At 39.6% G+C, this 17,805-nt stretch overlaps 1 protein-coding gene across 5 annotated transcripts in view; it reads right to left on the bottom strand.

Annotated features, from left to right (window-relative positions):
• The window catches only part of cadps2 (Ca++-dependent secretion activator 2), a 149,505-nt gene that overhangs the window by 79,898 nt on the left and 51,802 nt on the right, over window positions 1-17,805 (bottom strand). For all 5 annotated transcript variants that reach the window (XR_014874911.1, XR_014874912.1, XR_014874913.1 and 2 more), the window contains exon 13: window positions 836-1,023. Coding sequence is in view for 2 of the 5 variants with exons in the window: in XM_085165256.1 (XP_085021382.1) it covers window positions 836-1,023 (188 nt within the window). In the remaining 3 variants the exon portion in view is untranslated. The remainder of the gene's footprint in view (window positions 1-835; window positions 1,024-17,805) is intronic.

Below are 17,805 nucleotides of genomic sequence, written 5' to 3'. Positions count from 1 at the left end.
ATGAAATATGTATTTATATAGTTTTTCAGAGATAAGAGTCACAAAGTGCCTTACAAAAGCTAATATAGAAAGGTATAATTAAATGGGAATACAATTTTTATAATTATGAAATTAAAAAGAAAAAGAAGCAGAAATAAAGCCAATATAAAAGAATAAGGGATAAATTCAGAAACATGAATAAAAATGACCAAAATTGAGGTGCCTTTAACAATTCGTAGAGGAAAAAACAGCAGCGTCTGTGATTTTAGCAAACAATTAAGAGGAAAAAAAGGATTTTTGTTTATATTCAACTACTGAAGCTCTCTAACAGCCATAAGGAATTGTGACTCTGGTTCATCAGGAGCAAAGATAAACGTGATATCATAAAACACACACACAAAAGTTCACAAAGGGTGTTAGGGGTGGATGTGCAGCTCCAGTTTGCTACCCACACACAGTGCTGGCATTGGCATACTTTAATCCCTGCAGTCCCAAAACCTAACATCTTAGCAAGCACCAGACTACTTTATATGGAATTATCTATTCCATATAAATATTTGACATATCTGAAATTCCCAAATGGAAATCTTGAAGAACTGTAAGCTAAAATGTATGTTAGAGATTTGATTTTAAAGTTAACATCTTCTAGTTTCCTAAACTATGCTTATTTACCATGTGGATAAAATAAAACCTAGCCCTAACAATACCACTAAGTGATTTGCCACCAAGCGAGTGGATGTTAAGTGATCAACATTTGTTAGCATCTATGCTCTTATTTAGACCTTTTCATTCTGTAGAAATGAGACAAAGATCTCCATGCCTGTGGAGTGCAGTTACTCTAATGATTCCTAACTACCTGTTTCCGTGGACGTGGGAGGCGCAGAAGGCATAGCTGTAGTGTAGCAGCATTGGGTCGACGAGAGCATTGTTCTCCGAATAATCCATCAGCTCCTTCAGGTAGCTCAGATGGCGGTGGCAGCCTCGAACACCATACCGAGCACAGTACTCATCCAGGACAAACACCTGACCAGGACTGAACCAGCCCTAAAGATAAAATACACGCACACCAGACAGATAAGTTAAAACAAACCAACAAAGATTGGCTAATAAAGCGTCAGACCTTAGTGACGTGTACGGGTTATTTAGACTAATTTTGACTTCTTTTTTGGAGAACTTCCACAGATTAAACATTTTTTTTCAAGGCACTCATCTTATCAAACTTAACATCCGTTAGATGCATAGTTGTGGTGTCTAATGACAGCCTGTTCTCACTCCCGAGGCGTAACATGCCGACGTTTTGTCACGTCCCGGGGCGTTCCTGAGGAACGCAAAAGGAGACCTTCGGCGTTCTTATGGTACGCGGCGGGTTATGGCGAAATCCAGTGCAATGACGCTCCCGCGGTAATCGACGTTCCAGCCCTGTATTCCAGCCCTAAACCTAACCTTATCCCTAGCCCTAACCATAACCTTTTTCCTGATCTTAACCAGGACTTTAATGATGTTAAATAGCGTGTTTCTAAGCGATTTGAAGAAAAAGAGCGAACATGTGTGGATTGAGTCCATACAGTTCTCATATTTCCTCATTTTTTCCGAGGTCGTCATTTAGGAACGTGGTGGGTAGCCGAAAACGTAATATGTTGACGATTTGTCACCTAGCGTAAAATGTTACACTTTGGGAGTGAGAACGTGTTGCTAATGATGACTCATCTGATGCCTCTGCTACTTCAGGTTTACCTGCAGTTTTTCACAAACCTGTCCATGCCTTACTAGCAGTGCATTAGTTTTATTTTTCCTCCTTGCACCTCCCTTTATAAAACTTTTTAAATTAATCTATAGACTTTATTATCCTTTCAGTGCTTTTCAATCGTAAAACAATAAATTGATGTTACATTTTTGTAAATATTCTTTGTTTAACAAACATATGAGTGTTGGGATCCTTATAGCCAAAATGCATGACCAATAAAAGATAATTTATGTGAATGATTTTATTGTTTTAAGAAAGATAAACCTAGGACTTGAGAGAAAACACAGTTTGTTCCAAAGTTTAGTCATGGCTGAACATCCTCTTCACAAATTCCTGTAACTGTGGGAGATGCAAAACAAAATGCCACAATTAGGCGCTACAAACTCAAAAATACTACAATTAAAAACCAATCCAAAGGTTAACTCTTCTATTATTAATTCTCTGCTAGAATTTAAAAAGATAAAAAGCAGGAAAAGGTGTGGAACAACTGGAACATCTTGAGATGTTCATTAGCTCAGTCATCTCGCACATAATCACTAAATTAGGCATGAAGCTTACAACAGTAATTAGGATTCCTAACAGAAGGAACATTAACAAATTAGCGCCTCTAGTGAGCTGACAGTCCCCCCCCCTCAACACACACACACACGCACACACAGCTCTTCACCAGGCAACAAGCAACTCGAGAGAGAAGACAACCAGGAGAGAAACAGTTTCACCTTCAACACAGGTTGCGTCTGTACTGGATTACCTGTCATTTGAAAGTCAAAAGAGTCCGTTTGTATAGCAAAATGACAGTGGGTAGATCAAATGTTTCTTTTAATAAAATAAAGTGATATTGTCTAAAATTCAAATACATGAAATTGTAAAGTGAAGGTTGTTCTTTTGTTTGATTGTGCTGCTGTGAAATAGTTTTTCTTCCAGCACAACCACTTTAGGATACAAAATGTTACAGAAATGTCATGACTTTATACTTTGATTTCAAAGACTCTTTGAAAAACTAGGCGAGAAATCACTGGTTGAAATACACTGAATCTTTTGTGAATTAAGAATAATGGCATTCGTGCCTTGATGATTCTGTAACTCACTTGGGAAGAATACTTTTTTCAATGTTCATTTAAAAAAAGGTTCCAGTCTGTGTAGAGTTTGCGTATTTGCATATTGTTGTGATTAAGCTGAAAGAGGCAAAGATTTATGCTGACATTCAGTGTTAAGACGTGACTGATATTGAAAGAAAAATCAAGTAAAATTAGAAAAGGCAGAAATGAATGGTCTTTCCAAAGACATTTTATACTGGGAACACTGATGGTGGACTGCTCTGCTAAACCCTGTTATATTCAAAGATAACACAGTCAAAAAGGTATGTATGGTAGTACACAAACTTCAACCGTTCCAGAACGTTTGGCCACCACATGCAGCCATTTATTTGTCAAGTCTCTGGAAAAGAGTTCAAAGAATACACAGTGTGTAAGTGGGTGCTTGGTCACTAAGGTTGAAGCCACTAGGCAGTACCTTCAACAAGGCCAAACAGAGTACTTTCAGGAGGGAAGTGCTGATCCAATTTGTCTGATCCATTCATTTCAGTTCTACATTTTTCCTGTTTATGTCACCATGCAACATCAGCAGCTAAGTAGCATGAAGGATGCTTAAGGGTCAGCAGTTTGGATATACTACACCAACAGCTTCTACATGTTTTTATCTTATACCTGGTATGGAATTTAGAGTAGTGAGAATGAATTTGAGGTAACCTCTCCTGCTAGGTGACAAGATGTGAGAATGGGCAACTTCTACTCCACCACTACTCACAGTGAGCCTCCTAAAAGTACTGGTTGAACCTAAATTTGAAAATTCACTATGAACAACATTCAAGTCATAAACCACAAAAAAAAGGATTTTTTTTTTTCTTTTACATCTTTCCAAAAGAAGATGCAAGAAATTATTTATGTTGACTTAAAAAAAATCTGCTTGAAAGATCATTTAAGGATTTGAAATGAAAACTATTTCCAGTTTTTTATTTAGAGTCTAAGTGACATGCTGTTTCTTGTCAGGTTTAACTGGACCTGGCAGAGCCCCCTCACCCCCAACCCACCCACCCAAACTCTCAGTTTGTTTGTCACTTCTTCAATTTCTTCATTTTTCTTTCCGTCTGTGGACTTGAGCTATTAATATCGCACCACGGAAGGAGAGAGAGGGTCTTGTCGGCAGGCGTTAAGCAACAAGATGTTCCTCTGTGACAAACAGATGGCACACTCCAGTCTTGGCACTAACAGCTCAATTAGCAGCTAACGAGCCGACTGCCTTGTTAGCTCCATCAGCCGTGGCTGCCTATCTCCATGTCAGAGCGCCAACGTCCGCCCCCCCCTCTGAGGGATGACATGACCCATGAGGAGTCAAAGCAGTGTGGCAGCTCTGAAGTAGCGAACAGCTTGGCTTTTCATCACCTTACTACAGATGGAAAGCTGAGAGTAAAATGCTACGGATTTTTTTACCTCAGGGTCTTGCTGACTTCTTTTTGGCCAGTTAGGCCATTTTTTAGTCCAAGAATTCTTCTGACCCCACCAGACAAGAGTAGTCACTTCATCATGCAGATTTACATGGCATATGTAGAATTACATGCTCTACATATTCTTCATCAAAAATATCACTGTCTTTGTCTCACTGGGAATCCAAAACAAAGGCAAGACATGGCTGGTATTTAAGCACTACTGTTTAGTTTATTCAACTTGTAGATATGCTTGTGTATGCCTATCAACAGCAAAGTGAAGCTGAAATGACAGCAGCTCAGCCAAACAGTCCCAATAGAAGGTCCACAAGAATAAACAAGAAGAGTTTACACACTGAATTTATTAGTTTTAGTGATTCTTCTCACAATTACTGACATGTTACTTGAGGCCTGTACCACAAAGTTAGTTCAGCATACCCATGGTATCATTAGTCAATCTGGATTCACTTACCCTAACAGTGGCAAGCGGTCACATGAAGCTAGCTATCAACTCACTAAGTTTCCCCAGGGTTTCCCCTGTACGTTCACATAAAAGGGGTGACGTTGGCAGAAATGACTAATCACAATTATGAATAAATGTACTGGCATTAGAGTGACTGATTTTACAAAGGAAGATGAAACCATACTATGGGGAAAAATCTGAAGAGGTTAAACAAGTAATACGACCATCGCAAGGTAACTGCCAGAGACCAAGCAGAGTGTGAGAGGTAAAGAGAAAAGCACTGTAGAGTAACATAGCATTAAAAGTTTGCACTTTAAGGGCTTTGGTCAGTAAGACTGGAAAACAGCTACTATATTAATCAAGTTTAGTCTATCTGAAGCCTGGAAAGAAAGCCAACAAAAATACAGACTGTAAGTTAACTGCCTTATCAATGTGACAATGCGATCATTCAGACATCTGATAGATTTTAATCAAGCATTTCATTAAATTAATGTTTAAAGGACAGTTTTAGTTGTTATTCTCTCAGCTGCACGCTCAGTGGTGTTTAATAGTTTGACAGTAAAGAATAAATATAAACAGAACACAGGTTTAGTCTATGTGGAAGTTTGATACAAGGTCAGCATGTACAGTGTAGGTATACTGCTTTAAGATCATATATTATTGCTTACAGAACACTAAAATTGTTCCTGGGTGAGAGAGGACAAAGCGATTCTGACAGGAAAAAAAAAAAAATAGTGGAAAAATTTAAAGAATCCACGTCTCCCTGCCTGAGACAGGATCACCTGGTGCCTTAACCACCTAGCTATAGTCAGGCACACCACAGTGCACAGTCTGCAACCAGTTTCCTGGAGAGGTGTTGGACTTTGTTAAACTCAGGATTTGCCCTAGGTGAGAGGGACCAGGCAGGGGTAGATATACTTGTACGCTACATGCACACTGGGGTTTTCCTTGGTGGATGAGTGGGCTGTTTCCCTGCGCCTCCAGGTCAGGAAATGGGTCCCTAATGTTGTTTGTGCCTATATGCGCACGTACCCAGACTTCATAGAGTCACTGATGGAAAACCTTGGGTGAAGTTAGACATTCCACCGCATCTCTCGAGGTTTAAAAAGTGTCTGCTTCCTCACACAAAATTACTGGCAGATTTAATGCAACATTAACTCAAGCTGAATTTCTGAGAGGACTGAAAATTATAAGAGTATTTTGGGCCAATGTTCACGAACTGCCTATAATATTGTTTCCTGTTTCTACTTGATATCTCAGTTTGTGTGTTATCAGTGACACAGCTGATATCCACAAAATAAAAGAAAAGTTTAATTTTAAATCTAAAAAAAAGAAAAGCTACATCTTTATGTGCTGAAATCAAATGATGGCATCTGGCTGTCTGTCTTCTTCTGCAGGTGATTTGGTGTGCAGACACCCTGGAGTCTGAGTACTATTTTCTGGAAATCACTTAGGGGAGCGTTTTTCCACACACACATAAAGAAAGAGTTAGCTTCCAGGGGAGAAGCCAAAGATCTTGAGGCATTAATTGCTCAGTAACAAAACTTCCTCAAATTTGGTCACTTTTATAGCAAGAACAAATCCAGACCTGGGCGCAGGCCCCCCCGCCCCCCACCTCCAGTGGGCTGTATGTTCCCTTGTCTAACCGTGCCAATTTTGGCTGGCACCCTAGAACAGGTCAGATAATGTTGCCTGAAGCATTCATGTTGACAGCCAACTTTGGAGTATGTTCTGTGGTGGCTTTAGTTCAGGTGGTAGAGCAGGTCACCTACTAATCGAAAAGTTGGTGGTTTGTGATCCCCATCTTCTCTAGTCTGCATGCCAAATATTCTTGGGCAAGATATTAACCCCAACTTCCTTTTTGATGGCTGTGATTCACACACTATGAATGTTAGATAGAAAGCACTTACATAGAACGAGGACAGAAAAAAGTGCTTGTATCAGTGGTGAATGAGGCAAGTAGTGTAAAGCGCTTTGAGTGCTCAGAGTAGTAAACCTATATGTAAGAACCAGTCCATTTAAGATTTTTCCATTATGTGCAAGCAGTAAGCCAGGAACACAATCATCTGCCAGGTAGCTCAAGTCATCCTTGGTCCCAGATTCACCAAAGCTGTACATTTTATGTCACTACCCAAGCTACCCTCAGCATTTTAAACAACTAAAAGGTTAACCAAGCATGTGTTCAGTTTCTATGGCAACCCTAGTGACATTTTTGATATTGTGATTTTTTTTCAAGCAGTCAGGTTACAAAGTATTCTAAATTATTCTTAAAGAGGAATTAGGCAAAGATTTACATGTGCAGTACTCCATACAGTTTACATCCTTTTAGAGAAATATTATGCAGAATTAATTTTCACTTTAGTTCAGTTCAATTCAGTTCATCTCAAATCACAAAAACAATTGCCCTAACAATCATATGACCCCCTATGAGCAAATGTTTTCGTGACAGTAGGAAGGAAAAACATCCTTTTAACAGGAATAAACCTCCAGCAGAACCAGGCTCAGGGAGGGATGGCCATCTGCCACAATAAGTTGGGAGTTACGGGAGGAAGTCAGGACAAAGGCATCATGTGGAAGAGAGCCACTGATTAATAATAACAAATGATTAAATGCAGAATAGTGTATAAACCCACTTTCTGGAAATACAAGATTGACATAACGACTATCACCTACACATTACAAATCCTTATGATAATATTTTTGATGCTGACATTTTTTGGGGTTTTTTATAACCAAAAGTGAACACTTAAAATTCTACCCTCAAGTCTCAAAGTTACCAGCTAATGCTAACTAGCTTTGGTAGCAATCTATATTCATAAACTTTACAAGGTACAGTGCACAGAGACACATACCTGATTGGTAAATGGACTGGTTCTTATATGGCACTTTTCTACTTTAACTGAGCACTGAAAGTGGTTTTATACATCTTCCGTCATTCACCCATTCTCACAAGAATTTTTTTTATGCAACAGATCCGGGTTATTAAAATAAATGGAAATGTACTAACAAGTGAAAAGAATATGTTGAGAAGTTGGAAGGAGTACTTTTAACAAGGTTGTGAAATAAACAGAGAGAGAAAAGAACCAATGGAAAACAGCAAATCATGAAGTGCAGAGGATTAGTAAATAGGAACTGAGGGCAGCTGTGAAGAGAATGAAATTGGAAGACTAGAGGTTTATCCAAAATGCTCATGTGCCTGAAAGGAGAAGTCTCGAAAAAACTCCACCTGTAATAAGTTGAGCCCTGTTCTGTGAAGATTGACTTGCTTGTTTTGGGAGTCACTGCCCCCAGCGCTCCCATCCTATTAATGTATCCCCTTGCGCCGATGGTTACTTACATAGTAGCATTCCAAAAGTGCCTCATTTTCATCTCTTGCCCACCGATGCCATCTTGTTCCATTAGCACACTTCTCATCAGGGTGTCCTGGTTCCTCAACACTTGATGTCAACCTTGTTAATCTAGGCAACATTCGAGTTGGTATGGCTTCATATTTATGTCTCTTGCTCATGTCTGAGGTGGGCTTGGCAGCAGTGCTTAGTGACATGCTTGTCTTCAAGGTGAACAGCCACAAGTAACAGTACCCTCATGGAGGAGGAGACCGTAGAAAGGTGCAATAAAGAAGTTGCCTAAGAAGTACAGCAAGCTGCTCATACTTCTAGCCTTGGAAACTGCCAAGCAAAGACTCACAGCCCTGGCCAGCCACTTGAAGAGGTATACCAGAGAGATAGAAGGCAAGAGGGTAAACCAGCTCTACTCCATGTAACCATCTAAGGTATACTCCCAGTGGCAGGGGAACAATATGAGAAAAGCACCATCAAAGCTAGAGATGGATCAATACTGGAAGAGCTTATGGGAAGGATGAAATGCATAACCATCACAAACATCCAAGAATGGGTCTCCAGTATGAAGAGTTGGGGTTGGACAACCTTAGGCCCTGACATGATTCACGCTTACTGGCTGAAGAAGCTGACTGCATTCCATGAGCATCTGGCAGCACCGCTGGACCAGATGCTAGTCGACGAGAGACAATCGTAATACCTAACTGAAGGCCAGACACTCCTTATCCCCAGAAGGGACCAGTCCCATCCAACTACCGGCGAATAAACTGCCTCAGTACCACATGGAAGCTCCTATCAGGCATCGTAGCAGCTAAGATGAACAGGAACATGATTCAATACATGAGCGGGGCACATAAAAGGAATTGGCATGAATACCAGAGGAGCAAAACACCAGCTACTGGTAGACAGAGCAGTCGCTCAAGATTGCAAGACCAGATTGACCAACGTGTGCACTGCCTGGATTGTCTACAAGAAGGCCTTTGACTTGGTGCCCCACACCTGGATCCTGAAATGCCTGGAACTGCACACGATCAACACCACCCTAAGAGCCTTCATCCGGAACTTAATCGGGATGTGGTGTACAACACTCACCCTTAAGCCAACTTGAACAGCTTGACAGCTGCAGGACCGGTTGGTTCCTGGCCGACAACACCGCCGGCCTCATTAGGGTCCTTTGACCGCATGGGGAACGGAGGCGACCCCCACGCCATTCCGGAGGTCAGCGTGTGGTGCATGTAGGAAGAGCCTGCCACGCCTTCGCCAGAAGTTGTCACGCCACTGGGACGTGCTCTGGCCGAGCCGGAGATTAGTGCACCGGATGGACAGACACATGCCAAGCCACCTGTGAGCCCTGTCTCATGTCCACGCCTACTGCACCAGACACCTGGCAAGCTGCCCATGAGTTTGTTGCGGACGCACCTGAGTGGCACCCGCAATCACGCCTCGCCGCCTTAACGTCTGTGCTATGTGTGCTGTTGTGTTGGTCTGTGTCGGGCTGCGAGCTGAAAAGCTACAGCCGGCTGTATGCGTACAGCAACCGTGTGTGAAAAGTGGTCAATAAAGAGATGCTGAAAAGCATGTTAATGCAAACATCGTCAGGTCTGCTGTGGTACAATGGGATTTCTGCTCCTGAACCTCTGAACCCCCTGAACAGCAGGACTGTAAGCTGTCATCTGTGAGGCATGAGCGGTGTTTGTTTTTAACATAGTTCAAGGTGGAGAACAGCTGCTGACATAATGTGGATCCGAAGATCCATAATTGGCCTACCTGGGATTGAAAGTCTCAATAAATTCACGGCGTTTCGGCGGGTATACCGGCTTCCGCGAGTGTGACGCTTATTTTGAGCGATGAAAAAATAATAAAATATAATTGTATTTTTATATTTCAATATCACAATAATCTTCCAATTTAGAACTACAAGTTAAAAAAGGAACATAAATAAAATACACTTCAACTAAATACTTGTTTAGTACTAATTTATTTTCCCAAACCACGCGGACTATAAGGACTAAAGAGCCGCAGGTTGCCGACCCCTGATATAAACACATTAGCACAGTGAAGCTGGAGGATGAACGCTAACTTTGCCACTCGATAAAAGTTAACGCAAGGGTTCCCGATGGAACTGAGATAATCCATCCACAATACAAGATGATTCATTAATATACTGCTGCATGGGCTGGGCTTTAGTTACATTGTAAGGTTTTAAAAACGGAGCTTTAAAATGAACAGTGGTAATAAAAACCAAGAGAGTCCGACAGTAATCACTGCCTCATTTTTAGGGGCTTACTGAGATTAAACAGAACAAGATACAAAGCATTAAAACATGTTAAAAACACAACAGCCTTGATAAACGCAGACTAGCTTTGACCCAGAAGCGGGATTCATACGTCCTCACTTAAAGACCGGATAATCTACCTGTTCTAAATGTTTTAATGCATTACAGTTTTTATTATCATTTTCACTGTCACATTGTGTTTATGACAGTTAAAATAAATAACATTCATAAAGAAATAAAATTGTCTCATGTAAGTTTTATTTTTAAAGGGTCAGGAATCATTGAAAGTTTATTGGAGCACAGTGCTAAACGAGTGAAAATTTCACACAGTTAATAGGTACCAACTTCACCAAAAGGAATTTTTATTCTGCACTGTTACAAAGTGTTTGCTCAAAAGGAGTTATCAGGTTCTTTCTATAACATTGTAAAGCGCTCTGAGCTATCAATTCAATTCAGTTTTTTTTATGTTGCACCAAAACACAGCAGCAGTTGCCTCAAAGTGTTTTATATTGTAAGGTAAAGACCCTACAATGATACAAAGAAAAACTCAACAATCATATGATCCCCTGTAAGCAAGCGCTTTGGTGACAGTGGGAAGTAAAAACTCCCTTTTAATAGGAAAAAACCTCTGTCAGAAATGGATTTAGGGAGGGGGCAACAATCTGCCATGACTGGCTGGGGGTGAGTGGAGGAAGACAGGACAAAGACATACTGTGGAAGAGAGCCAGAGATTATTAATAAAAATAATTAAATGCAGAGAGGTATATAAACACATATAAACACATAGTGAGTGAAAAAAGTGACTGAAGAAGAAACACCTGGGAATCCCCAAGCAGCCTAGACCTAACACAGCATAACAAAGGGAGGATTCAGGGTCACCTGGTCCAGCCCTAACTATATGCCTTATTAAAACGGAAAGTTTTAGGCCTAATATTAAAAGTAGAGCTAGTGTCCATTTCCCAAAACCAAACTGGAAGCTGGTTCCACAGAAGAGGGGCCTGAAACTGAAGGCTCTGCCTCCAATTCTACTTTTAAATACTCTAGGAACAGCAAGTAAGCCTGCAGAGCGAGAGCGAAGTGCTCTAATGGGGTGATATGGTACTACAAGGTCATTAAGATAAGATGGGGCCTGATTATTTAAGACCTTGTATGTGAGGAGCAGGATTTTGAATTCAATTCTGGATTTAACAGGAAGCCAATGAAGGGAAGCCAAAACAGGAGAATTCTGCTCTCTCTTCTAGTCCTTGTCAGTACTCTTGCTTTGGATCAACCGAAGGCTTTTTAGGGAGTTATTAGGATATCCTTATAATAATGAATTACAGTAGTAATAAATGTAATTCAATATAAAAGATTACATTAATACTGTCAGGTAGTGCAACTATACTCATATTTTTGCTCAACTAATATTTGAAATATTGTTGACATATTTAGGGTGGCTGTAGCCCCAACGACAGAGCAGGTGATTTACTCATTGCAAGGTTGGTGGTTTGATCCCTGGCTGCTCCAGTCTGCATGCCAAATATCCTTGGGCAAGATACTAATCCGAAGTTGCTCATGAATGTCTGTGAATGTTACATAGAAAGTATGTAATGTTCATTTTTTTCTATGCTTAAGTATGGAAACATCAGTTTGGTGGTTCTGAAACATTCACTAACCCCAGTTACTGAATAGAATACAGTAATATCTTCCAACCGACAATATACTAAAAACAAATCAAAAAGATTGATTTATACAATAATTAGCAACAGTAATCCTTGGTTTGGTTTTTAGTTTATTGGTTTGGTTCTTATGCGGATCTACACTTGAATAAACAACAGCTTTGTGCTACAGTATTTCACTCTAAGCAGTATTATCTGCTAATATTTGTTAATTACTAACATCCATGACAGTATATATGTCAGCTGAAAAGTTAATTAGTGTTATAGGTAATTTTTTTTTTAAAAAAGTGTCACCATTATAAATGTATCCACTAGAGAGCTCTAGATGGAAAATAGACATGGTAAATCCCTCCCAACATTTTCCTACTTGGATTTTTTCCCAGGAGGGCTATCTCTCCTTACAACACAATCTGGAGCCTGTTAGTTTTTCTTATGCAGATTCCTCTAATTAGTACAAATATAACTGAATAATTTGAAAGCTTCAGAATGAAAGGAGTGAGAGTCTGGACCGTGTGCATGCATAGACCTAAGTAATTACATTAGGATCTATAATGATAGAAGCATAACACAAAGTTAATTTAGCAGCAGGATGCTCAGACAGGTTCAAAGGGAGGTGAGGACACCTGCGTCTTCATCCTCCAAAAGTATGGTGATGTGATACAAAGAGTTTTTAATGTCTAATGATAAACATTTTTTTAGAGTTGAAGGTAAATTACTGCTCTTCAAATGTTGTCTAGTTCAGTGCACACTTTTACGGGCCCCTTTATATATAACCCAATAAAGGGGTGGTGTGGGGGTGGGTGGTTATGGAAAAGCACAGCTGATGGTTAGATCCATCACCTCATGACGACATCAATTTTTGTTTTTCTTTTATTATAAAGATTTTGCATTATATCATAAATAAATGTGGGTCAGCACAATACCCATGATAAAATACATATTTGTGTGTTTGTGTGACCTTTTGTACTACTTTTTCGTGGTTTGGTCTTCCTAAACCAGAACTCTTTTCAAAGCTTTACTTAAAATATGGAATCCTAATTCCAACAATGCTCTGGGTGAGGTTTTCAGAATCCACAGTGAAAAAAATACATGATTTAAATGAGAGAGAGAGAAGCTGCAATAAATCCCTCCGAGGATGACAACTGTGTGCCCATCCCAGCAGGAGGAGGAGGGAGGCTCCAGATGGAGCCCTCACAACCAAAAGACAACAGCTCCAGAGAACCAGCGGCAACAGGCAGTCTACTCTGCAACAGCCCAGCCATCCCATCATAAGCCAACAGCGATCCCCAGGTGCCAGAGAACTGCGCCACTAAACGAACAGCGAGCCTGGGACGCAGCCAGCCTGGCCCTCGAGCCACCAGGCAACCACTGCCCTGGCAGGGTGCAGGAAACAACAGTGTAGGAACACCCGCCCACTCCCCTTCCCACTCGTCAAAGTTGGAAGTGATATATTGGTGCGTATGTTGGTGTACGGTAGTGTGAAAAAGTGTTTGCTCCCTTCCTGATTTCCTATTTTTTTGTATGTTTGTCACACTTTCAGATCAGCAAAAATATAAATATTAGATAACGCTAACACAAAACACAAAATGCGGTTTCTAAATTAAGGTCTTTATGATTAAGGAGGAAAAAAATCCAAACTTATATGCCTCTGCGTGAAAAAGTGATTGCCTCCTACAGCTAATAACTGGTTCGGCCACTCTTAGCAGCAACAACTGTAATGAAGGACTTGTGATAACTAGCAATGAATCTCTTGCATCTCTGTGGAGGAATTTTGACTCATTCATTCATTGCAGAGTTGTTGTAATTCAGCTACACTGGAGGGTTTTCAAGCATCAACCACCTTTCTAAGGTCATGCCACAGCATCTCAATCATATTCAGGTCAGGACTTTGCCTAGGCCACTCCAACAGTTTTCTTAAACCATTTGGAGGAGGACCTGCTGCTGCATTTTGGATCATTGTCCTGCTCCTGCACTTCAGCTTGAGGTCACAAACAGCCGGCGGGACATTCTCCTTCAGGATGTTTTTGTAGACAGAAGAATTCATGGTTCCATTTACCACAGCAAGTCTTCTAGGTCCTGAGCAAAACAGCCCCAGACCAGCCTCATACTACCACCACCATATGTTATTGTCGGTATAATGTTCCTTTTTTAAAATGCTGTGTTAATTTTATGCCAGATGTAATTGGGGACACACATTCTAAAAAGTTAAACTTTTGTCAGTCCACAGAGTACTTTCCCAAAGGTCTTTGGGATCATCAAGCTGTTTCTGGAAGAACTGAGACTAACCTTTATGTTCCTTTTGCTTAGCAATGGTTTTTGTCTTGGAACTGTGGAAGGGGCAAACACTTTTTCACACCACTGTATGTGTACAAAGTGAAAAAGATGGGTATAACTTTGTGTAAACTACAGTGCTCTTAAAACTGATGGAATAGATGTGACATGAGCACCTGACTGTTGGTCAACAGTGCTCATCCACAACTCCACCCTAAGCCCTTGATGTCCAACATGCAGATAAAATTAAGAGGCAGACAGCAGTGAAAGGGTGAGTGGGACCACTTCAGTGGCCCTACCCACCATCTTCTAGGTAATGCACCTGCTCTCAAAGGCTCATTGTTTATAGTGATGTGTCATGAGCTGTAATGACTACAATGTAATTAAAAACCAGGGGCAGGTCATCGCACAGCACATCAAGGAAATTCATATAAATGGCCCAAACCACTGTGGTCCATGCAGACCCTATGTCTGTGAGTGGTGTGTTGTTTAAGGGAGTAGCGGGGAGGGTTGGGATGCATATGACCAGGAGGTAAAGGAGTACCCTCAGAAGGAGAGAACCATGCTAACAACTGACTCAGTAAGGACCCCTATTCCACAGACCTCACTGCAGGACGGAAAAATAGGATCCAGGGCCCGCGATGACAACACCCTGGACCACCACGTCCCAACGCCAGTCATTTACTCAAAGGATAAGACAAACTGGCCTAAGTTGAATTTTGCATTACCTATCTTAAATATTTATATGTATATTTTGCAAGAGTAGATATGGGAGCAGGTTTTAAAAGGCTATTTAAAAGCAATTTTACTGTGGAATTTTACAAGAAATTGTGATGCAGTCTTTTGAGGTCTGAAACTTTCACACTAGGAAGTATTACTCAACTGCACTTTTCATCAGTATTACTCATTTCTGGCCTAATTTCAAGTGTAAATGTGTTTTCATATTTTGAAATGTGTATGAGCTGAAGACATCGAGGGATGTTAATGTCACTCCTGGAGAGACAAGATGGCTAGACTTACCCAGTTTTAAAATTTAGGGTATCTTCATTCAATGATAATTCTGTGAATTTTAAAGGATAGAAGGAAGTTGTCATAAATAATATGAAGTTATCATGTCTCTTTGCACAGGCTATCATATTCTCCAAGTACATTCACATATTTATGTGAATAAAATATTAAGCTCCAATAACTGAGAGCTTATTTTCCTCAACAAAACAATACTGCACGTAGAGCAGGCAATTTGGTTCCCGGTGATTGTTCCCTTGTTTGAAAATCACTTGAATGTTTGGTTAAACACTCTTTCTCCCATCTGGATCAGCCTCCTGCTCTTAATGACTTTTATGATTATTTGATTAAAACTCCTACAAACACCTAGTCAGCCAGTTTACTGCACTTTTTAAACTTACAGCACCTACATACCTCATCAGAGATGCTTGGGTTAAGGACATGGAAGTAGAGATATTAAAGAATTTATTGGCCAATGGGTTGAAGAAGATTAAAGTCTGCTCTATTAATGTCAAATTACAACTTATACAGTCTAAAGTCCTTCATCGCTTGCATTTCTCTAAAATGAAGCTTGGCAGTATTTTTCCATTTATTTCCTCATTGTGTGATAAATGCAAAGCAATGGAAGGAACCCTTGGCCACCCTTTCTGGTCTTGCCCTACACTTACATGTTTCTGGGAAGAGATATTTAATATATATATAGCTGGATTTATGACTTAAAATTAAAGCCAGATGGTATACTTGCAGTGCTAGGCCTTAGGGTTTGGCTATGTGAGATGATTGCATTTCTGTATATTGTAGAGGTTCGTTATGGTCTTGCTAACACTCACTCAATCATATTAACAGAGAATCAACAATGTTTAACCCATTCACCTGCACTTTATGTTTATGTGAAACTACACCTCTGCCGGACCCTAACTCCTTCTTGGACTTGTTCCCCACATCTTTTAGACTCTGAACTTTCTGTTGCCCTGTCTAACTTCACACAGAAGAGCATTTTGTTTGGACTCCATTATTTCTCTTGTACTTTTAATATAGACTGACTAACCAGTGTTGTTGTGGTGGTGGTGTTGTTGTTTTCTTTTCTCTGTCCTTTGTCCTTTTATCTTGGGTGATTTGATGTAATTTTGAACTTAAAATGTTATAAATAACCTTTAAAAATAAAAATAAAATCACTTGAATTACTTTTACTAAAAAAAAGATATTAAAAGATTGATTCTTTTTTTCTTTAATGAAAACTGCCATTGGTATATTTTGTTAATGAACAACACTTTAGGGATTTGGATCAATGCTTCCTAACCACAACTGCACACACTATAAAAAACAAAAAAACAACAACAAAAAAAAAAATCACATACACATACGGACTCGCTTATTTAGGCTTCACTTCACTGCTTCCTCCTCCTCCATTGACTCAGAACAGCAGTTGTCCATGAGGGTCATGTTCCTATTTGGAAAGTATTGATTAGAGTGCTTATCCCCTTAATCAGTGTGAGAGAGCGCCCCAGGCTGAACACACACACACACTGAGCTCCTATATCTCTTTCATTCTTCAAACTGTTCTGAAAAGTTTTAGTTATTTTTGTTTTCATTCATTTTTTAAATATGCAGTGCTTCAACAATAATTTGGATAGAAAACAGCAGGACCTTAATTAAAATTATATTTACGAGTTTAAAAATTCTTATTTTGTTGGAGCACTAATCCAAAACCAGCAGACATTTAAGCACAACTGAAGGCATCACAAATTATTCACGTTTGAAAAGATGACTATTTCCACCTAGGAGGTCCGTGGACTGGGGCCAGGCTGCATCTGTTGTTAAAATGCAACCCGTCACCATTATTTGAAGGTCACCGAGCATGACAAATTAGCTGAACGGCTTGTCTAGTGCTAAAATGAAGTTCAGTGACATCAGTGCGTACCAATTCATTGTTATAAAGCTTTTAATTCTTATTTTATCTTTTGTTAAGGAGAAGAAAAAATATATTAAGTTTATCTTTTTATCTTTTGTTCAAATAGTGTGTTATTCATTTTGGCTTCACAATTGGCGAGGTGAGTGAATTTGGGGATCATGTTGTGAGTAAAAAATCCAGGGATTAACCAGTTAAAGCATTAAACAACATTAAAAGTAGTTGTTGAATAATCTTTGGTCGATTAATGAATAGACTGATCTGATTATTTAAGCGCTACATGTACAGACATAAAGCTGTGAATTATAACTATATTAAATATCTAACTGTATCCTAGCTATAAAAACAGACATAAAATGTTACTAGATGCAGAAGATGTTTATATATGTTGTAATTTTTCCACACACACATTAATCCATCGAACTATTCATTTCTTCTGCTCATCCATAAGGCAAGAGGCGCTGTACACTCTGGACAGCCTGCCATAGTACAGACATTATTAGACATTATTATTATAATTAATATTCTGATGTAATTTAAAAAAAAACAAAAAACTTTTTGGACAGTTGTGCTTTTTTAAAATATATTTTAGAAAGTCACAGTAGCTATACATCTACATGATTTACAAAAGAAGTTGAATTTTATTTAAAAGTCATCAATTTATCCAATAGTTGAAAGTCT

Source organism: Neolamprologus multifasciatus, chromosome 7, assembly GCF_963576455.1.
Source record: "Neolamprologus multifasciatus chromosome 7, fNeoMul1.2, whole genome shotgun sequence".
Taxonomy (NCBI): domain Eukaryota; kingdom Metazoa; phylum Chordata; class Actinopteri; order Cichliformes; family Cichlidae; genus Neolamprologus; species Neolamprologus multifasciatus.
The sequence above is the reverse complement of the archived record's forward strand: the minus strand, read 5'-3'. Positions and strand labels throughout refer to the sequence as shown.